At 50.6% G+C, this 22,686-nt stretch overlaps 2 protein-coding genes across 7 annotated transcripts in view; both read right to left on the reverse strand.

Moving 5' to 3' along the window:
* Nucleotides 1–3,307, reverse strand: part of PBX1 (PBX homeobox 1) — a 136,595-nt gene extending 133,288 nt beyond the window's left edge. For 2 of the 6 annotated variants that reach the window (XM_075038480.1, XM_075038476.1), the window contains exon 1: nucleotides 2,119–3,302. In XM_075038480.1, the coding sequence (XP_074894581.1) occupies nucleotides 2,119–2,309 (191 nt within the window). In that variant the 5' untranslated portion in view covers nucleotides 2,310–3,302. Of the gene's footprint in view, nucleotides 1–2,118 lie in introns of all 6 variants that reach the window. The other 4 variants (XM_075038477.1, XM_075038484.1, XM_075038479.1 and 1 more) reach the window with 4 other exon arrangements.
* The window catches only part of LOC142035872 (14 kDa phosphohistidine phosphatase-like), a 381,702-nt gene that overhangs the window by 307,831 nt on the left and 51,185 nt on the right, over nucleotides 1–22,686 (reverse strand). The window lies entirely within an intron of this gene.

The raw sequence follows: 22,686 nt of genomic DNA on the forward strand, positions 1-22,686 counted from the left end.
GCGCACGTACGGAGAGAGAAACCCATTCCTCTGCCTCCATGCTACTTAAATCCAGCTTCTTTGCAGGTGTTAAAATTTAATTCTTTACAATTGGGACAGTAAACACGTTTAAAAACACAGCCGGCTGCTTCTGGGAACGGGAGGGCGTGCTATTCAATGCCTTTCTTTTCGGTTGCTGTTATTTCAGTGCTGACCGTTCTCCTGTGGGTTTTGAGCAGAGGTTGGGGGGGGGGGGCAGGTTAACCGGCTGTTTTTAAAACCCACCATGTGCCCACTGAGGCAAAGAAACAGTATGATTATTTTTTTTCTCTTAAGCCATACGATCATTTAACCAAGGGTTCAGTTGTATAAAGGGCTGTTGCTATCAGGCGCCGGTTACGGGATTTCTGTTTACCAACCGAAATTACACGCGAAAGACGATGTGAACATCTGGCAAACATTCACACTACTTACCCCACCACCCACAACATGTTAAAAAGATTTATATATCTGATGAAGTCTCTCAAAGGTATATACCCTTGCAGAACCACAGCGTCCCCTTATCAGCACACCCAGATGGGCGCAGACATTTGGGTATACACAAATCACATACATATGCTGTAGGGGCCCTCTTACAAATAATACTGGCACTTTACATCTTCCCAAAACTTCATTTAAAAAAAAAAAAACGAAAAAGAAGAGAGGCAGCAAAACAACCATGCAATAGTAGGATGGATGGAGGAAATGCAAAGCCAAACATCACTGACAAATACTGCATGTTTGGCAGCTCAGCATTAAAAATAATAATAATAAAAAAAAAAAAAGTACTGTGAGGAAGCAGCTGAAATAGTCCAGCAAGACAAACCCATAAAGCCTTCTCCTAGCTCTGTTCTGCTTTGGTTTTATTGATTCGATTAACTACACTAAATTATCCAGGCAGGAAGACACACAATTTCTGCAACTTTCCGAAGGAAAATCCCCTCACTGCCCCGAGTCTGGCCGGGGAGAAAGTGCGTGATTTCCTCCTCCTAACAGCTACTCTGCCCCTGCAAGAACACAAGAAAATCAGTAAGATCAGCCCGGCAACAAGCCTTTTTGGTAAGCGGGAGCTTTACACAAGCTGGGGAGGACATAAGCTGAGGTTTAAGGGGTACTTTCATCCTTCTGGCAGTTCTTACTAAGGGAGTCTTGGGGCTGTGCGGTGCGTTTTTCCAGGAACAATGTATTCTAGCAATCCGCTCCGGCTCGGGGCATGAATGCCAGGGGGAAGGACACCACACCTAGGAGCTCTGCAGCCCAGAAGAAATTTCAAGTGTACCCCAGGCAATTCAAGGCAACTTTTTTTTTTTTTATTTCTTCAACTGTGCCTTCAATTTCGGGATTATTTTTTTCCCCTCCCTTAACTTTTGCTAGCGCCTTTCAAGGTGCGTATTAGGTTTGCACTCCTTGAAGCCAGGGGCAATTCGGTTACCAGCTTTTACAGCCTTTTTTTTTTCCTTCCCCTTTTTAAATACCTCTGCAATTAAGAATTAAAAAAAAAAAACAAAAAAAAAACCAAGCTTCTATGTGCATCCTCCAAGCGCAAAAACACGGCCTGAAAAATAACACCACTGCAGGGCCCTAAAAAAGAACATTATTAACGCCCCTAAAAAAAAAAAACCCACGGAGCAGCACTTTGTGCCTCTTTCCAAGGAGCCCAAAGCAGAGCCCCCCGCACGCCCAGCCTGCTCCGACGACCATCCCCCCTCCGGCATTAACCCCCACCCCAAAAAGGGCTGGGAAAAGCCAGGCCGCCCGCCCGGCCGAGCCCCACGGTGGGACCCCCGGTGGGGAAGGGGCCGGGGTGAGGCGGCAGTGGGGGGGGTGGGTTGCGGGCCGTAGGCGCCGCGACCCCCAGAAAGCGCCGCGAAGTTGGGAAAGGGGGAGGGGGGGAGGGAAACAAATTAACCCGTCCCCTTCCCCAAATTTCTCGGCAGCAGGAACCGCCGTCCCCGCGCGATGCGGGCGGGCGGGCGGGCGCGCTCCCCCCGCCGGACAACAAAGGCCGGGCCGGGGCGCGGGGGAAACTTCCCCGGCACCTGCCCCCCCCCCCCCGAGCTCCCTCCCCGCCGGCCGGGGGGGCCGGTCCGCCGCTCTCACCTGGCCTGCGCTTCGTCCAAACTCTGGTCCGTGATGGTCATGATCTGCTGTAAGATGTCTCCGATGTCCTGCTTCCTGCCTGCCTCCCCCTCCGCCCCGCCTGGTCCATCCTGCATGTGCTGGGACAGGCCCGGGTGCCCCGGCATCCCCACCCCGCTGTGCGTGTGCATCAGCCGCGGCTGGTCATCCATCGCCGGCCCCCGGCCCCCGCTCCGCCGCCGCCGCCTCCTCCTCCTCCTGCCCTGGCTGCCGGGAGCGGCGCGGCTGGGCTGGCCGCCTGGCTCCTCGCTTTCTTTTCTTGCTCGCTTTCTTCTTCTTCTTGCCTCCCCCCCCTCCTCCTCCTCCTCCTCCTCCTCCTCCCCAGCCTCTTCCTCTTGGCTTTTTATTTATCCTTCACGCTGGCGGCCGGCTCCGCGGCGGGGAGGAAGAGGAGGAGGAGGAGGGAAAAAAAATGAAAAAAAAAAAAAGAGAGAGAGAGAAAAGAAAGGGGAAAAAAAATCCCTTTGGCTGCTGGAGGAGGAGGGAGGGAGGGAGGGAGGAGGGAAGGGAGGGAGGGAAGGAGGAGGGAGGAGGGAGGGAGAAGGGGGGGGTTCCGGGGAAGGGAGGGGAAACGGCGGCGACTCCAAAAGCAGGGCAGCTCAGCCCCGCGCCCGGGGAGGCGGCGGGCGGGCCGGCGGGGGCAGGGGCCGGCGGGGCAGGGGCTGCGCCCGGGGAGGAGGAGGAGGAGGAGAAGGAGAAGGAGGAGGCGGCGACGGCAGCGGCAGCAGCAGCAACGGCCGCAGCGGGGCGGAGCGGGGCGGCCGCCCGCGATGGCAGCGCCGGAGCTGCCGGGGCCGGAGCGCGGCGGAGGCTCCGGGGGAAGGGCTCCAAACTTTCCCCCCCCCTCCCTCGGGCCGGGTTACGGGGCTGGCTGGCCGGCGGCCCGCACCGCTTCCGCGGCCGGCAGCGGGCGCCCGGCCCCCCCCCCCCGCCGCCCGCCCCGCTCCGCCGGGCCTGCGCGCACCGCTCCCGGCCCTCGCCGCCTGCTTTTGTTCGGCTCCGGACTCCTCAAACTGGCACGGAGGAGCCCGGGGGGCGGGGGGAGGAAGGGGCAGCGGCGCCTCCCCGCCCCCCCCGGCCCCATTGGCGGCGGCGGCGGGAAGGCCGGCCCCCGCGGGCCGCCCCGCCTCCTCCGCGGGCCGCCCGTCAATCTCCGGGTTCAGAGGTGGGCCGGGGGCCGCGCCCCGCCCGCGCCTTAAAGCGGCCTCGGCCGCGGCTGGAGGGGGGAAGGGGCGGCGGGGCGTGACGGCGTGACCGCGCTCGGCCTGTGGGGCCCGCCCCCCCGGCCGCCGCGCGCCGCTCCGCGTGTCTCCCCGCAGCCCCAGCGCGGGCCCCGGCCCGCCCGCCGCCTCCCCTCGGGGCCGAGCCCCTCGGCCGTCCCGCCGCCCCTCGGGCTCCCCTCAGCCCCCCAGCTCTCCTCAGCCAGCCTGCCCGCCTCCCGTCAGCCTTCCCTCGGTCCTGCTGCACCCCGTCTCCCCTCAGCCTCCCCGTGGCCCCGGGGCCGGCCCTCCCCACGGACCCCCAGCACCCCTCAGGCAGCCTGTCTGCCTCCCCGCTGCGCCCCGCCAGCCAGTCTCTGACTCCCCACGCTGTTCCCACTCCAGCTCCACAACCCCGGGTGGGAGCAGGGTCCCCCCTCCGCTGTAGTCCCCGGGGAGATCCTTCCCTCTCGCCTCAGCCACCAGCGTCTCCTCGCGGTGTCGCTTCTCCCCTTCGTCTCCCCTGACCCACACCGTCCCACCAGCGGGGCCTTCCCAAGCACATCACAGTCTCCTCGCGGTGCTGTTTCTCGCCTTCCTCCCTGACCCACACCGTCCCACAGGTAGGGCCTTCCCAAGCACATCCCGCCGGCCGGCGGTGCCCCATCCCACCACACCTGATGGTCCCACACCTGCCCGAATAGGTGTGGTGGAACTCTGCTAGTTCCCAAGGCCACCAAGGCTACCCTTCAGACCTACGTGTCACAGTGTCACCGCCCTCTGGAGGGGAAGGACTTCCCCAGCCCCTTTGGGCATTCCCTGGGATCTGAGACTGTCTTGTGGCCAAAAAGACTTCTGTGGGCATCCACTGGTGAGCAGGGATGGCCCTGGGACAGGGCTTGCTTGCAAATTTGTATTTGAAAAAGAATAAATAAAGCATAGCTATGGTGATAGAAGAATTTCTTGCGTGGGAGATGATTTGATCAGCTTGCCCCTTTCTTAGATCTGAGGGTTGCCAGCTCCAGGCCCCTCATAACGAAAGGGAAGACGGGCCCAGCCCCAGTTCCTGACCTTAGCACAGGCTGAGGAAAGAGCCATCACGTTGATTGGAAAGAAAAAAAAAAAAAAAAAGGCAATTGTTTTGCTTCCGCTCTTCCTTTTTAATGAAACACTTTCCAGTGTTTTAAGCAAAACATGACTTTTCATTTTGAAATTTCTTTTCGAACCATTAAAATGTTTTAAAGTGGTTGAAGGCGAAGTGAGATGTTTTGATTTTTGTCGCTATGAAATGTTTCACTCAACACATTCTTTGTGTTTCTTGATTTGCAAAATTTTTTCAAAGGTTTCTGCTTTCTCGCCCTAGATGTATCTGCATATTTTTTTACTTTTTTGAAAAGGAAAAAAAAAGGGGGGGGGGAGAGAAAAATATCCTTTATCTCCACAGCTCCACAGGAAGCAGAACTTCATCCAAGAAACAACGAGCCAAGGGACTCCTCTCCAAAGGTCCAAACTTTCAGACACTTAGTCATCCCTTCACTCACTTGCTCACACACCAAGTCTAGACAGATGCTGTCTCAAACTCTGGCAGGGACTCTCCCATCCCCAGAGGTCAGTCCAGGGTCTTTTGGGTTTGATTTTGAGCGGCTCCCAAGAGAGGCAGCGCAGCAGAGCTGAACGTGCACAGGGAAAAGGGAGCCGTGGCCGCCGGGGGGGACAGAGAGGGACATTGGGGACCACGGGACGTGGTGGCTTGCTGACTCCACAGACTCTTGTATTGCACATCTTCCCCGGTTCCCAAGTCACGACACAATGCCTCAGTACGTCAGGTAGATGCGAGAGAGGGGGAGCCAGAAGACCCTTCAGGGAGCCAGCACGGGTAGGGTACGAGGCACACGTTGGGGGCAAGGCGAGTTGTCTGTGGGGTCAGCGAGCCCCAGGCAGCCCCACAGCGTCTCACAGAGAGAGGGGCAGAGCGAGCCGAGACGCTCCGAGAGAGGTGTCCCAGCATGGGGCCTTGGAGGAGCCACCGGGCCGATGCAGAAATGGCCAGTACTCTGCCTCTGCCGTCTGCTGGAGTCTGTAAAATCCTCCCTGTCAGAGATAAGTAATCCTGGGGACTTTACAACACCTCTCCTGAAAAGCACATTTCATTCCTCTGTCTCCTCCTGCCTTCCAAGTGCATGAGATTGCAATAGGTATTACCGAAAATATTCCCCATGGGAGCTGACACTGGACTCCCTTAAAACCCAAACACCATCACCCCTCCTTCCCCAAGACACAAGCGAGCGCTATGCTCTATTATCTCTACACCCACTAAATCTTTCTGAAATAAAGAATAAACATTTCCACCACACATAGTGTAAGTGTATGTGCCAAGCGGCATCGCTTCCTCTCCTCTGTGGTTGTTATAAAGTGGTTTTGTTTCAATGGTGAAGCAGATGGACAGATTCCAAGTCTGGCGTCCCCACTCCCTCCAAGTACGGCTAACACTATCTTTGGTTTATCACAGATTCCTGAAGAAAATGTTTACGGGAGCCTCTTGTTTAAAATCTTGGCTCCATTGCAGCATAATTCCTATTATTTATTAAATTAAAATCAAGCTGTTGTTAATGCACCATTACTGTGGCAAAGTGGAGCCCTTGAAAACAAAGCCAAACACACTCTAGTTCTCTGAGCCTGAGGGAGGCATCTTCCCATCATTGTCGCTCATCGCTCGCGTCGCAATGGGATGAAAAGCGGTCTCGTGGCCTGTGACTCCTTGAACATTTTCGTTTTGGTGAGGAGAGCCACAGACTCTTTTGCTTTGCTGTCCAAAACCTGACACCCCAGAGTCAGACAGTGTCCAGATTGTACATAACACTGTCGGAGGGGCTTTACCCGAGACAACTCTGTGGCAATGCCCTTCTCCATTCACCATGACCCCAATAATTTTCCCCCCTCTTCTGCAATTTTCCTCTAACGTATTCCATGGAAAAACCAAAGCCCTTCCTATTTCCCAGCCAGCCGCAGCCCCCATAACACAGTGAGCTCCATATGGATAGTCTCTCTTGGATTGAAGTGCGGCAGAGTTTAAATTCCTAACCAGTTTTCAGAGGAGATTCTTAAATTTTCCCGGAAATGTGTTGCTGCTTTGAACTGATTGTTTATTTGTCAATTTAGTCATTAACCTTCTTCCTTACTCCTTTGGCTTTTGATAAGACAGAAAATGTCAAAGGGAAGGGAAATAGGCTCAGAATGATTTCCCCTGGCGAAGGATCCCAGTCCCCAGAAGTGAAGGGAGTTTTCTCATCAATTTTAGCAGAGACACGGCTTCACTCACGGTGCCAGGTTAAATCAGCTTTCAAGTTTTTTGCAGGGTTTGCGTGTTAGACTTTAGCAAAGTACCTGGGTGTTCTGGAATGATCTCAATCTGTAGATCTCAAAGCCCTTTCAAAAGGAGCTAAATACCGCTGATCCCAGTTAAGGTGGGAGATGGGAAGAGCTGGCCAGTCAGTGGTAGAGCCAGAGACGGATTCTCACTCACCCCATTCCCAGCCTCATGTTCAATCCCTTGCGTCTCACCAACTTTACCACGCTCATGGTCTATTCTGTTAAGAAATGCATGTCTTAATGCATTGCTTATTAATATTTCCTATTCATGAAATTATTACAAACAACCTGAATGTGGGTAAAATAGTACAACCACAGGAGAGGAGATCAAGTTCTGTTCACGCAAAAATTTGTGGCGTCTGAACTTGTTGTTTGTTGCGTCTGAACTTGTTGTTTGTTGCTTATTCAAATGCAAGTAACAAAATTCTTACCATCAGAAGTTTACCAAAAAGGAAAATGGCTTTTCCCAATAGCTGACATAAACATGTAAGTGCTACCAAACATATTTACATGTTTGAAATAGATGGTATAATTACAATGAGTTATAGTCAATATTCAGTCTTTCCCCGGTTTAAATGCTACCTTCTGATACAGCACAACACATCCTTTAATTGTGATCACGTGCTCTTTCTTAGAGACTGCTGCAAATTTTTTTCCACAAAAATGTCTGTAATTGAAAAGAAAATGGCATTGTTTAAAATAAATTCTCTGCCCTCCTGGAAATAAACAGGTGACTTCCCTCACAGAATGTCCTATTTCTGGGACTTCTACATCGCAGCAAGCCATCTGCAAAATCATTTTGGACATTTTTCTAGACCCCAAACTTGAATTTCAGCAAGGAAATGCAGTTTTTGAAGACTGAAAAAATTCAACAAGGATTTTGAAAACAAGTCAGGTAAAAGCTATCAGAGGAAATATCAACAAAAGCAGTCATAGAGTCCTCCAATAAAAGCAGATCCATTCCGGACTCAACAAAAAAGGTCTTTTTCCCCTCTTTCAGCCCATACTGATGTTCCTCAAAGGATACAAAATAGCTGTTAAATTCACTCTTATCTAGTGTGTCTCACATTCTGCACAGCGCTTTTAAAAAGAGAAAGCCACATTAGAGGGACAAACACATGACTGTATTCCACAGCTTCTCCATGAGATCTCACAAGTCAGAACTCCAAATAAGACCTCCTCTTCATCACCAGCAGTATAGACTCACTTTTGTAGTAAGCCCATTTTCAGATTATTTACTAAGAAGGCATATCGCTAGCCCTCTTTTACAGATGAGAAAATGGAAGAGCAAGAAGAAGAAGGGCCTTACCTCTGTGAACCACTAGCAAGAGCCGAGGTTATCTCCCAAAGGTGATCACCTAGTATCTACCTTGAGCACAGGGAAAGAAATCCCTGCTGCCTCGTGTGAATTATAGGTATCTGGAATTGCTCTCTTTGGGTCTCAGGTGCAGACTCATGATTCTGGGATGTTTTCTACTACATGATCTACATTCAAATGGTCTTCATGGAGTTCATTGGAAGGCAGAAGTTGCTTTTCCTCTCTTGCGCTTTCCACAGATTTCCAAGGCTGAGAAAGGCTGCGAAGGAAGAGACTCAGCTACAGGTTTCCAATTTCACCTACATGAAAGAGGGGTTTAAGGCTATCCCCAAAGACAATTCTCACTATCCTTGAATCAAGGGATAGAGCAAACACCCTTCTGCAGCAGTAAAGTTGGTGGGAAGTGTCCCCCCCATGCAAAGGTCTGCCAAAACGACCCTTGCTGCTCTCTGAGCTAGAGCCCTACCATCCCATGCATCTCTCAAGTTGGCCATCACCACAAAGCAGTGAGCAAAGAGGTCACAGTGAGAGACTTAGCTCTCTATGGGAGCAAGCAAGCGGTAAGCTCCAATTTGCTGACTTGCTTTTTTATAAAATCCCCCCCTTGGCTTGTTTACAGATTCCTCCCGTCTCTCTTGCGGGGGTTTTGACCCAGTGTTCCTGCAGGCTTTCCTATTATCAGCTGTCCCATCCTTTCTACACAACTGCCAAAGTTGGACCTTAGCCTTTCATTTCATTTTCATTTGGCTTCTTCCCCAACTTCCCATATTTGAGCACTTTGCTTATTATCAGTCTGGTCCCTCCTGTACTTTGCTCAGCTCCATTCTACTAATTGGTTCGAGTGTGGGCCCAGCATTCCCTAAAACAGTCAATTCCCCTCACACACAATCACTGCCACGCGTTCAACACTCTTCCCAGACTCCCAGAGCAGGAGCAACATTTCCTCTCCGAAAGGTGCTGGCGTCCTTGACTGAATGGGTCTGAGACAGTGATCGATATACGATTGTGTCCCATATTGGTTCTTCACAGCCCAGGAAACACATCCCCTGGCAGGTCCTGAAGGTTGTAGGACAGATAGGCTTCACAACCAGACATCCATTTTCACTATTGCTCTTAAGAAAAGCTTTCCCAGTAATATCCCTATATTGTACACCACCTTGGGAAGCACCAAATTTCAAATAGCCAGCAACCTAAAACTAGGATGTTCCCTTTAATTCCTATGAATTGAATATATCTGGATTCTCATACAGTCAGATGAACCAAAGATGCTTGCATCACCCTTGTTGATGACCTTGCCTTTCCAGAACACCAGTTGCTACCACTTCCCTGTGGCTCCCAGGACATAAAGAGGTGTTAAAACCACTTGCCTCTCACTTATGAGTACGGAGGCAGTGCTGCAGAGAGAATAACCACAAATCACAGCAGCAGCTCTCCTGCCCCCAGACCCAACCCAAGTTCAGCAAGTGCTTTACTTTCCCTGGTCGACTAAGCAGAAAGCCCGCAAAGTTTAATTTCTTACCATGCTTTCCCAGGAGGAGAAAATCTCACCTAGAATTGCTGTCAAGTCCCATATCGCACCTCACCCCAAAAAGGTTTAGGCAGGTTAAGCCTGGAAGAAAGAGAGACTATCAAAGGCTGCTTGTTTGATAAAGGCACATCTATACTCCAGCAGCACCTGGTTACTGTGGGACATGTGGAGCTGGAAGCTGGGCTGGGGGAGCAGGTTGCCCTCCCTAGGCACTGTTCTCCAGAGGGGAAGCTGAAAAGGACAGGTGAACAAGAGCAAAGCCGGCAGAGCAAAAACTGTTCACATCTTGCAGTGAACTCAAAGCCACGTAGCACTCACATTCAGTGGGTGCCCACCAACCCTGTCAGCTCAGCACCTGCTCAGGAGGGAGAGCCACAACCCTGAGAATGGAAAGTCAAGTTCCCTGGGACTGTGGCTTTGGGAGGAGGTCCTGTTGAGCCAAAGGAGGTGGAGGTCTTAGATGCTGTTCTGGAACGAGCCTGCAGCCTCCCACACTGCTCTATTTAGCAACAGCTTCAACCTTCCCAGACTCCCTTTAACGAGTGCAAAAGTCAAGGTGTCCAAGGCATAGGGATCTTTGGGAGAGGGCTGGAAGGTATTTGCCAGAGGGCTGGAAAAGGATGAGGGCACTGTGGTCATGGCAGTGGGGAAGACAAAAGGACGGGTAAAACTCAAAAAGCTACCGACGACTCTAACATGCTGCTTTTCGCCCAGTCTCATACGGGGGAAGGTCCTCAAAGGATGTAAATTAATAAACCTTATTTGAAGCAGTACTGATTTACTTACAGTAAAGACCTGGCTTTCAAATTTTAGAGGCCCCAAGTGGCTGTTGCACGGGAGCCTGAATTTCAAGGCCCAGGCTGGGAAGACCCTGCTCGGCTCACATTCCCCTGGCCTCAAATAAAAGAGCCGAAACTGATTCTGTGTTCCAGGCTGCTCAGCCCCTTCCTCCAGCTAATTATTCTTTCCCCAGTTGGATAGTCTAGTTCCGGAACAATACAAGAATTAGGACAGAGAGAAAGACACTAGCAGAGCCCAAGGAGGAACAGGGAGAAGAAGAGTCATCCCAGGTCCCCACTGTCCCCACGGAAAAGGCAGCATTGGGCTCCCAGCAGCCGGATGGGGATGGGGTGGGACGAGAGCAATGGGAGCAGTGTCCTGGGAGATGCAGACTGCCATGGGCAGAGGGGAAAGGGAGGAGAAGCAAAGGAAGCCACAGCCTTTTGGCTGTGCAGGGAAGGGAACGTGGGTATTTTACAGTCATCACCCCCCCCAACAGAAGTGCATGACCTGTGACCAGCCCAGGGACATGTGCTCACCCAAAGGTGCCCTGTACCTTCTCCTCAGAGAACTGCCCCTTGGCGGGGGGGCAGCATTTGCAGGGCAGCATTTGGCATGTTAAACTACCCCTGGGCCAGGCCTCATACTGCCTCTACTGCAAAGCACTCAGCTCTGCCCACAGCAGCCAACAGGTCTGCTGACTCCCAGTTAACCCCATCTCCCAGTCCTGCTCCATTCTCCCCTCCCAGCCTGCTCAATGATGGAGCGGGAAATGCAGACCATCCCACCAAGACATGCTCTCATCATCCAGCCCTTTCTGTTTCCACTTCTTCTTCCCATTCAGCTGAGACAGAGCCAGGCTGAGAAGGGGCAGACTCACCACATGAACCTCAAGGCTCAATGTAAACCAGGCAGAGCCATTCCCAGGGCTTGGGCTGGAGTGTGGGGAAACGACAGGCACGTCTCCTGCAACTTCAGCAGCTTGCCAGTCTTGTGACCTGAAATCGAGGCTGTCAGGGACTGCTCAGAGCTTATAGCAGTGGTTATTTGCATTTGAGCTAAGGGGCTGACTCGGAAGATTTAGGCAGTCGCTGTTTCCAGATAACAAGAAAGGGGACTCCTTGCATGTGCACTGTGGACACATCTGGCCAGCTGCTGCTCCTGGGCACTGCCATGTGGTTGAAGTCAAAGGTTTGAGTCTGGAGAAGCAGCAAAGGCAGAGAGCTCTATGAGAAACAGCAACATCCGTTCCTTTCATAACAGCACCTCTGACTGCTGGTATAAGAGAGATGGAAGCTTAGCCAGGTCTGGAGTACAGGGCAGACCGTTGCAGGTAGCACCCTGCTTTACTCCTTGACCAGAGAAGCGTTATTTACCAAAGCACGTTCAGCCTATTTTCACAGCCTATATAATGTAGCATTTTCCAAGCCGGTGCTTGGAGGTGGACTGCACGTGGACTGGAGGGCTGCAGTGCTGCCATCAGCCCTGGAGTAACATCCCAGAAGAAAATGGCTCCTGGGAGACCCTACCATCACAGCCTGCTCTGGAAGAAGACAGCTTCTGCCAGATCTTCACTGCAGGCAGGACAGGGACCTTCGCTGCACAGTGCACTGTTTGTCTGTGAATGGATGGACCCAAGCAACAGCAGGAGAGACCTTCACGAGGATCAAAGTTTTGTCCACAGTGGTGAAGACATACCTGTGTTTTGATGTCGAGTTATCAAAGTGAGTCATTTCAATGACAGAGCAAGCGAGAGCAACCCTCGCTGTGTAGACATGGTTAGGCTGACTATTCAGTCACAGGTCTTTCCCTACACCAGAAACCCAAGCGATACCAGTCATATGAGAATGACATCATGCCAGATTTACACTGTGGAGCTGGGATCGGACTCTAACCCTAGCTTTTACACAGTTTTTTTATCATGTCCCTTCACCACCACTTAACTCCAACCCCAAGTGCTGGAATAACCAAATACTATCAATTAAATTGCCTCAGAGGAAACACAATGTGCATTTTTACAGTCCTGACCCAGAGCCCTGTTCTCATGCTTCATGATGAAAGGAGTTCTTTAGGCTGCACAAAACACTGGCATTAAAAGGCAAGTATTATTATTTCCTGCCTTTTTCTTTGGAGCCCAGAGCAGATGAAAGGGAATTCGTAATGTTGAATTAAAGGTGCCCCTTAAAACAAGAAATCAACGTATCTAGACCTCAGCCAATGTAGGACTGGATGGATCCTTCATAAGGTAGAAGAATGGTCTTGGCTGGGTGCTGGAGTTGCGGCAGCAAAAATCTGTGGTGGGACACACGAATCCCTTCATGATGGACTAAAATTAAAAAAAAAATCCGATTTCTGAATCTTCCTGTTTCTGCAGTGAGCATCTCTTCCCACTTGCTTGAATGCCCTTCTCCTTGCTAAAGAGGAGTGGCAGTGTTTGTTGCACACACATGCACATGCAAATCCCACATGTGCTCTTTTCCATCCTGTTTGAGGCATGGCTTCCCAGGCTGTATCAAGTGCAAAGTGAAATCACCTGAAGAGTGTCGCTTTAAAAGCCACGGAAGTGCAGAGAGCAGCACCAGCAGCAGTCAATAGCAATTTCCACTGCTGGGTCGATACCATCTGATGGCTGTGTAGCTGTAAAGATTGTTTCACACACATATCAGGAGGTGGGCAGGGGCAGGAAAAGTGGAATTGGTTTTAATGATTGCAGGATTCAAAGTACTCCTGGCTTGCTCTCCCTCTTCTTCTTTCACAAGTAATACACACACAAAGAGTCAGAAATCAAATTTCCAGCCCTGTCAGTTCCTATCACACCAGCTCCCCAGCTTGGACTCCTTCCCAGTTTGCCAGGGAAGCTTCTCCTAATCCACTGAGAAGTGCATTACCGGGAGATGGAGTTGCAGCCTGTGTCCAAACTTCCCTGCAGTTTCAGGTCATTAGCTCCACTGTTTTGGACATGGAGATACAGCAGAAGTGCAGCGCTCAGGTTCAAACCCAAAGGGTTTCCAGACGAGGGTAATTTGCACTATTTTACCTCCCCGGACAAGATCAGCATCTTATTTTGCTGGATGCTGGATGCACAGGGAACAGTAGGCAAGCAGAAACAGCTAAACACAAAGAAGAAGGAGAGTGCCCATTTTGCAGAGAAAATGTGTGAATGGCTATAGCCTAAAAAATAATAGCACACTGTGCTTCTGTTGCCTCATAAAGTGCTTTTCAGCCAGTGACTCCAGGGGCAACACATGAACAAACGTGTCTTGGTCAATGTTAAGAGCATTGCTGTGGGATGAAGGAGGCCAGTTCTATGGCCTCAGGTTCCCAGGGCTGGCCTTGTAGTCCCAGCTCTACTCTTTGGCTCCTGTAAACATGCTGAAATATCAGTCACTGCTTCTGTTCCCCTTGCACTGTCTGTCTGTCTGCCTTCTGCCTGAGGCGTGGACTTTTTCTTACAGGGTTTCACTAGCTGGGGCGCTGATCTCTCCTAGGAAAACCTCTCAATTGCTCCTGCAGTAAATGAAAGCCAAGACTGTGTCTGCTTTTCAGAAAATAAAGAACATTGGTTTGATTATTTGTCTTCTAATTCATAAATTCACTGACATCTAAAACACAAAACTTCTCCCTCACCATCACATAAATAAGCAAAATAATTTCCCAAGGAGCTGAGCCCCCAGCAGTCTCTCTCCTAACACTTAGTGCCTTGGTACCAGGGTGTGAGCAGAGGTGGGCATCTTCAAGCATCTCTCGCTGAAAACTGGGGCAAAGCAGCCTCTCCACAGTTCATCGGGTTGTGCCAGGTGGACACAACTTACCTCTTCTGCTCCCCAGATCATTTCATAAAACACAAGTCACCACTGTCTTACATGCCCATCACAGAATATTTTATTGACATCCTCATTTAGGCCTCATAAGATAACTGAGAAGCAAACACAATAACCATAGGCGTATGCTACCAACGGGTCTTTTTTTCACCTTGTAGGATGCCACATGAACTTATGCATGTGTAACACATGTACACAAACATCCTTCCCTCTTTTTCTCCCGGCCCCTAAGATGTCAATCCCTATTTGCTGCAGCTTTTTTTTTTTTTTTTTTTTTTTTTTTAAATGCCCAAGCATTTCAGGGCCTGACCACCAGCTTGATTCTTTTATGGAAAGGATAACACATACGCACAATATCCACAGTGGTTAGAAGGATACACACAAACTCCCAGCCTCTGGAGTCCTTTTAGAAGCAGAAATGGCAGGTAACAGTACCCAAATCTTGAAGCCTGGAAATGGTGAATGAGGTAGAGTTTCACTGCAAGTGCTGGTGAAACTTAAGAGGGGCAGGCTGCAATTAGTAGGGTTTGCTGAAGTTTTAAATCATCAGAAAACCAGCTGGGATTCAGCCATCAAAGCTACTGTTGCTTGGATCCAGCTTCACAAACAGGTTTTTTTCCTGGGAAGAAATATAAAGAGAGGACTGAAGAAAGGGTAAACACATAATTTCAATATTTTTAAACAAGGCATCTTGCTGTTTCAGTTTGAAACACTCCTGATTTATACTTGCCCCTTTCAGAGGACCTGCCAGCTTTCCCCGAGTGTGCTGCCACCACCAGCCCTAACCCCTACAGCCATGCAGAGGTGGCCACCACAGCGCTCCATCCAGCAACGCTGCCAGGAGACACAGGGAGGGTGACAAACGTGATGGAAGACAAACAAAGCCCAACCCGTGGGATTACTGAAGCACGTTAGCTCAGCGGAGGGAGGTCGACACAACGCAGTGGACCTCTGACCCTCGAAGGAAGCCAGAAAACACACTCCTCCTCTCTCCACATGTATGACACTGATGGTGAGGCCACTTACGCCCTTCAGTCTAGCCAGCAATGCAGTAGAACCTGCAGACGATGAAGACTTGCAATTTAGAGCTGTCGAGGCCAGACGGGCCACCCGCATTGACTAAACCTACCCTGGTACTGTGCAGGTGGAAGAGCTGTGGGAATTTCAGGTCGATGTCTACCCTGCCTGCAGGAACCACACATGCAGGCAAGGAGAAAACCCCTGAGCCCCATGCTGTCTCCTCAGTGAGTTCACAGCTTTGCTAATTAGTCACCAAGCCAGCACCCACCACCCCTTCTGCTCACAATAAACCAAAACATCACAAAATCCTTGATGCATTTAAAAAAAAAAAAAAGACTCTCCAAATTATTACTGTTTTTGTTTGTCTTCTGGGTTACGTTTTCAGGCTTCAGCAAAAATAAAGTAGAAGATCCTTGTAATGGTGCAAGTCCAGAGGCTGGGACTTTAAATAAAATCCCACGCACTGGGAGATGCTCAAGGCAGTGGCGAGCACAGCTTCTGCTCTGCCTGTGCTCAACCCTGCAAAAGACTGAAAGGGCTCTGTCTGCTCAGCAGTCAAAGAAAATCTTCGTCGTGACTTGATCCCAGATACCCACAGCGTGAAAATAGCTGAGATTGGCATGTTCGTTAGGCTCACAGGTAAAAGGCACAGTAAGCAGCAAAACCCAAAATAAATAGTGAGAGTTGACAACACTGAGTGAGGGAACCTTGAATGGGAAATAAAAGACAATTTTGAACAGTGAGGGTAGTTAATCACCAGGTCCAGTTACCAAGGGAAATGGCAAATTCATCATCAGTCAGAGGTCGCGCACGGAGACTGGATGTCTTCCAAAAAGCAACACTCTGGTTCAGGATCAAGTTTTGGGGTTCAAGAGCATCTCTCAGAGGAGAATAACGCCCTCCGTCACAGCCTCCGCAGGTGACATTGGCCTGAGCTGCCAGGGGTGAGGGTCGCAGCGCTGAAGAGCTCCTGCCTCGCCACCCAGCCTCTCCCCCCAGCCTGGCTCCCCCCAGTTGCACCCAGGCTGGCTCGAGGGGCCCGGCCAAGTGCGGAAACCCTGCGCTGACCACGGCCCTTCTCCAGACACCCCGCCTGAACCGAGCTCCGAGTCCTAGCCCCCGTCATGCTCGACCCCAGCATGGTGGTCCTGGCCACCATGGCAAGCTGTGCTGCCGACCTTCCTGCACCAGAGCACTGACCGCCCAACACAGCCAGGGAAGCGGAATAATGATCTCTTTTTTCCTTTACTCCTTTTAGTCTCCGCATTTGCTCCTTTCTTCCTTTAGCTGCCATGCAAACCAAGCCCAAAATACACGCTCTGGCTTCTGTTTACCTTTCAGGCAGTTTCCCTGATGCCCAAGACACTGATTTGAACTGACCTCTCTTCTCAAAGCCACCTTACCAACTCAGCTCCTCATCCCTCCTTGGAAGCAGAAACAAAAATCCAAGGGCAAAGCAAAGCAGCTTTGGCATCCCTGATGCACTCCAGCACCTCGGTCTCCCAACCATCACGTGGGAGAAAAGCAAAACGGATCAGAGTCTGACTTCCAGCCTTGATTGCAGACATGGAGAGCAAAATGCCAGCTAGCACGTCACAGTGCCACAGTCCCTGCATGGAAGTGACTGCCCAGATCCCAAAGGGCAGAGCTGTGCTCTCTCCCCTCCTTCTGCTCCAGTCAATATGACCAGTTTAAACAGGTTTCGGAAGAAAGCAGGTGCCTGCAGCTCATGCTGCTTCCCTGACCCTTGTAAATCCAGTCTCTTGAGTGAATGGCTTGTTTGGAGAGAGCCCTCCGTTTGTTTGTCTGGGCTCTAGTGATAATAGCTCTAATTTATCTCTGAGCTGGGCAGGCATGTCTAATGTGTTTGAGTATTTAGAAGCATTACGGAGGTTTCATTTGGTCAATTGTTTCTTGAAATCCTTTCCCACACACAGAACAGCCATGCAAAGGTGGAACCGCTCCACTGCGGGCAACCCCAGGAGCCGCAGCCTGCGCTGCCAGCCTGGGAAGGGCACACATGCCAGGGCCCTGGATTCATTGGAGAGGAGGCACAGTGATCCCAAAGCCCTTAGTACTCAGTCTCAGAAATTAAAGACCAAGCAGCTGACCTTTGAAAGCGACAATGACAAGACAGTCTGGAACGTGCCACCACACCTCCTCCTGCTTAGACTTTCCAACCCTGTTTGCTATATCATCTATCTCCTCCATGTAGACACACCGCATCTCAGCTCAGACTTGATTAGGCAGGGTTAGCTTGGCATCTGCATTGGGAAATACAGCACAGTTGGCCAACACATTGCACCTAATCTTAAATTAACCCTTCCTGCACTCCGAGGTCCATTCCAGCTATAACCATACACCAGTCGAAGACCCTTTAAGCTGGGTTGCAGCAGAAGGGGTTAAGCTGAGTCCATGCTGGGGAACAGTGGGACCAGGTCCCAGGTAGAACACGCTCTCCAACCACAGAGTAACTTACAGCTCGAGCCTATACGGCTCACCACGCTACCGCACATCACCTGCGCTGCGCTCGCAGGCCCACACGTGCTCTGGCCTGTGACAAATGCAAGGTCACGTGCCTCGGCTTAAATCACTTTCGTGGAGGTTTCAGCAATTCTCTTCATGCCATTTCAGCTAATTTTAGCTGCGAGCCGAGAGGCCGTTACCGAGGTTCAGCTGACTGGTGGCAATTTATCAGGTCACCCTGTTGGGGTAGGGAGCCTGTTCCGACTCAGCTCTGCCCTCTCCGCTCTCCCTTTTCTGAACGCGGGAGCGGGAGCATCGAGAACCAGACCTGCTGTATAGCACCTGTAGCCCCAGAGCAATTTAACAGAGCGTGAGCACGAGCAAGTCCACATTGCTGCCCGTGCCCACCCTCCGTGCCACCCCGCACACCGAGATGCAACCGGTGCCGGGGTGGAGCGTGTCGGGCATCGCGCACCACCGCGCAGCCGGGAGGAAATGACGCTGCAGCTCCCCGGCTGCGATCGTGGGGCTAATTTATAGAGGCCGAATGTAATTACTTACCCTGGCACATGGCCAGGACACCAAGGTTAACACCCTCGCTCTCCGAAGAGTGCCAGGGGAACGTTAGAGGGATGCTGCCAAGTCATTTTAATATGCCTTGACTTCAGGTGTTGCAAACAGCAAGCTTTAGCAAGGGCCCGTCAGGAGGAATAGGGTCGACATGGAATCTTTTAAAAAGCAAAATAAAAGAAGAGGCTTGCTTTCTGCTCGGCTGTTTGGATTTATTAACTTAAAATTTACTGCGCTGCACCAGGGACCCAAGTACAACAGCCCTGCAGAAAAGCGAGGGCTTGCAGATGCATTGGTCCGTTGCTTTGGAAAGTTTCGAGCCTCTCTTGGCTTTGCTAGAGAAATCTTGCAAAACCTTGAAAAAACATCACTTCATCTCTGTCCCTGAGCTCCCCGTCCCTATGACGGCCTTGGCAGTGTCTGAGCCATCATCTCCTGGAGCAGGGGCTGGCGCAGACACTGTGTCTGTGCCGCGCCGGACGGAGCGAGTGCTTGGCTCGACAGACCCCTACGGTACTGGCAAAAGTTTCTCATGGCTCTAAATTTTTTACATGGGCTTAAAACAGATTGAAATAGTCCCTGTTAAAAATAAAAGCCACCAAATTTAGCCTTCCTTTCCTCTTCCCCCCCCCGCCTCCCATTTCCTGGAGTATTCACAACAGGCAGCAGGTTGGGAGGGGTTTTTTTCCCCAGGGGTTTTGTCTGTTATTTATAAAGCTTTGATGAAAAATGCAAAAGAAAGGGAAAGAAAAAAAAAATAAATCAGCTTCCAGGTGACCTCTCTCCTTCTGCAGCAGCTCTACTCCCTGCAGCGACGAGGCATCGCGGCAGCCACAGCTTCAGGGACCACATCCAGCATCCTTTGGGGTCAATGCAAACCTGCCCTCTGCCTTCCCTGGAGTTTCTCTCCAACCCCCTCTGGCCCCGAGGGATGTAGCAATGAGGGATACGGTTCCTTTCACTTAGAGTTTACTAGTTCAGCAAAAAAAGGTCACAAACCCCCACCTCTTAGCAGCACCACGTCACTGGCAGGTGTCCCTGGAGCTTACTGGTCTGGAGGACTTCCCAAAAACTGTTAGTGCAGGACCTTGGAGGAGCTGGGCTGCTGTCCCCTCCTCGTTTTAGGGCAAAGCAGAGAAGAAAGTGTCACAAATACATCCCTCCCGACTGCCCCACTGCCAGGATGAGAGCAAGACTAGTCCCACAGCACCCAGAGCTGATGTGGGCACCTCACGTCTGCTGACGAACAAAAAAAAACCCAAATAAGCGAAAACCTCTCTGGCCTCCGCCTTAGTCCATAAACCTGCAGAGGAAAGGGCAGGGCAGAATGCCAGTCCCTTTACCCTCTGTGGGTCACCTTTCCAGCAGGAGCGTAAGGACAAGAGCAGCAAGAACAGCAGCTGCATGGCAGCAGTCCCCTTTGCAGGGCTGCGATGGCTGCACCCTCTGCTCAGTCTGACGCAGGGCCTGGGACGATGCCTGACGCAGGAGCATTAATTACCCTGTGCTACCTACTCCTGCAGCGGGTGGGGGGAATGCTGCAGCAACGCGTATGCATGTATTTATCTATAGATACATGTGGGCATGTACTATGGCATGCATACGATGCATATTGAGATAAATAATATTTTGAGAACAAACATTTCATTTTAAAAGTCACTGTGTGACAACAAGTTAATTATCTATCATATCATCTCTCAAACCCAAACATTTTGAAAGCTAGGAAATAACTAATTAAGATCATCATAAATCTTACTCTCACAAGCCCATTTTCCTAAGAAATAGGAAGAAATACATATTTCATCGCAATGCAACATCCGTAACTCTGACCTATAAGATATTAATGACTAGTTCACACAGTTTCTCTATCTAAACACTTTCTTGCAAAGGTTACCATAAGGTAGCACAGGATAACTATTTGGCAATGCCCTCCTGGCAACCTGACTTCCAATAAATCTGTAGACAGAGATAGTTAGAAGAAGACAACATTGGTATCCTCTTGCCTAACACAAGCTACGTGACTTCCTCAGATCTATTTTGCTTTGAACCAGGACAAATCTCGTAGAGGAACACAAGCTTTGCTCCCTTTTCCTCCAGACAACTGCTCCCAACCGGCTTCTTACACCCAAGCCTCTACCCACTCCTGGGGCTTTCCTCTGACATCTGTTTAGCCACAGCTTTGGTAAACAGCTGGCCATTTCTAGAAGACAACTTCAGATTAATCCTGGATAAATAAACCAAGTCCACTAGAGAAGATGCGCAAAGCTAGGCCAGAACTACAGCCCTATTAACATGCGTAATATGACTGAAGAGCTTAGGGACTTGAACATGGAGGAAATTTCAAATTTTTTTTTAATTAGAGTGTGAAACACAGGTGGAACAATCATTCAAGCAAGGGTTTGAGCTTGGAATCATGTTTAATAGGAAAAGGGTGTGAACACCACTCAGCATCAGGATTACAAAAGAAAAAAGTTGAGATGGGGGAGAGATCAGCAAAGGAAGACACTTCTGGAAATCAAGAAATACAGGAACAAAATGAAACTTGGCAGGACTCAGGCAGAGTTAGACCTTGAAGTGGAGACAAAAACACAGCAAAAAGGGCTTTCATCATAAAAGGAGAGCAAATGACAAAGTACAGCTGCTCCACACTTTTGGTAGAGGTTTGTGTTAGGGTAGTTTGGACATGGCCCCAAGAATAAATCAATGCTTAGTGCCTGGTGAGGGCAAAGGCAAGAAAAGCATATGTAGAAACGGCAACAATCTTTACCCGTGTGATGGTCCAGAGCAGGGGGAGGCAGATACTCCTCATAGGCCATCGCTCAGAGAGCCAGCATCCAGAAGCCACTCTCTGTGACTGCAGCGTAGGAGATGTAGCACCTCCACAAAGCCAGTGGGCTGATCTCAAGAGTCTGCAAGGCCTCAAAACAAGGTTTGAAGCTTGGATCATTTGGGACTCAGGGCTCACTACATGGAAAATGAGCCAAAACACAACATGGCTCTTGCAGTTTTGGATCTTAGTAGGGAAATCCCCAAACCAGCTTTCTAGATGAAACAGGAGGTTCAGCTGGGGCAGACTTCACTGAATGGTGCCACCCTGTGGGACACATCCCGTTGGGGTGGGAGGATGGGGATCATGGGACAAGGGAGAGGCAAGCAGAGAGGGGCAGAGCAGGGTTAAGCTGAAGGACTGCAGAAGCGCCCTGCAAGACCACAGGCTTCCTTTGGGCACGGAGAGCCACCACCAGCCCAGCGGCTGCCAAACACCAATCCACCTCCACGTCCATGAGCCAGGACCACAGCAGGAGCAGAAACCCCTGGCCTGGGGGCAGAGTGGGCTTTCATGCAGTCTAGGGTGGGAATTCAAACAGATCTAAACATAGTGCCACATACAAGGAGGCTCTTACACTGATGAAGCAGGCCCTGATTTTGTGAAGGACATTTGCAAGCAAATTTAAGCTAATGGAAAAAAAGGCCCTTTTTATCCTGGAATTAAAACGTCTAGACAGAGCCTTCCTGGTGTAACTGGACCCCCATATACTGATCGTGATACACCTGATAAAACTTCCCATGTAGACGGGGACTAAGAAGTACTTTGGCAGAAATTCCAGCAGGAGCCATTTTAAAAGTCTTTAATTTCAAGAATTACTTATGCTATGTAATGAAGCTTGCATTATGGCTGTTCATTACATGGACCCTAAACACTAGAAAGCAAGAGGATTTTCTTTGGCATTACAACAGGAATCCATGGCATAGACAAGGCTGGCCCTCAGCGTGAGGTCATATCTCCCTCTAGCTGCTGGTCCCGGGGACTCAGCAGCCTTTGACCACCCAACACCTGCACAAGCTCCCCTCTGACCTCTCCTGTGTGCTGGTGCTTCCAGTGCTGCAGGTCTTGGGGTCACTTCTTGCTGGCTGCAGTGCTCCTCCAGGGAGTGCAAAATAGCTCAACTTTTGGAGAGGACCTACTCCGAAAGGGAGGTAGAGAGGCCAAGAGTAAAAGCCACAAAGTCCATGGCTTCCTCAAAATAAGCCAGCATAGGTTAGTCAACATGGTGTGCAGAGAGCCTGGGACCCTCTGCAGAGGAGACATCCTACAGCCAAGATACTCGTGGCTTATGCCCCCTCTTAGTCCAGCTAAACCCACAAAAGACCTTCAAGTCAATTTTCTCCCGCTGGCATTCAGTGGCATCCAAGCAGCGTGCTCAGCATCACACTGGTCTTCCCAGAGGCATGTTTTCCAGACCAGTGGCCCCAGGTCTCCAACCTGCCATTACAGTGTTGCTACATGACTCGCATCTTCAGGGCTAGCACCAGAGCTTCCTATCAAAATGCCACCAGCATCATCAAAATGTCCCAGCAAGAGCAATCCCAGAGGAGAAACTCATCCCTTGGCCCTTGGAGGTGGGTTGCTTGAAGATCACTGGGTCTTCCTAGGAGGCAGTGAGGAAGTAGGAGGGC

Source organism: Buteo buteo, chromosome 10 (genome assembly GCF_964188355.1).
Source record: "Buteo buteo chromosome 10, bButBut1.hap1.1, whole genome shotgun sequence".
Lineage (NCBI taxonomy): Eukaryota > Metazoa > Chordata > Aves > Accipitriformes > Accipitridae > Buteo > Buteo buteo.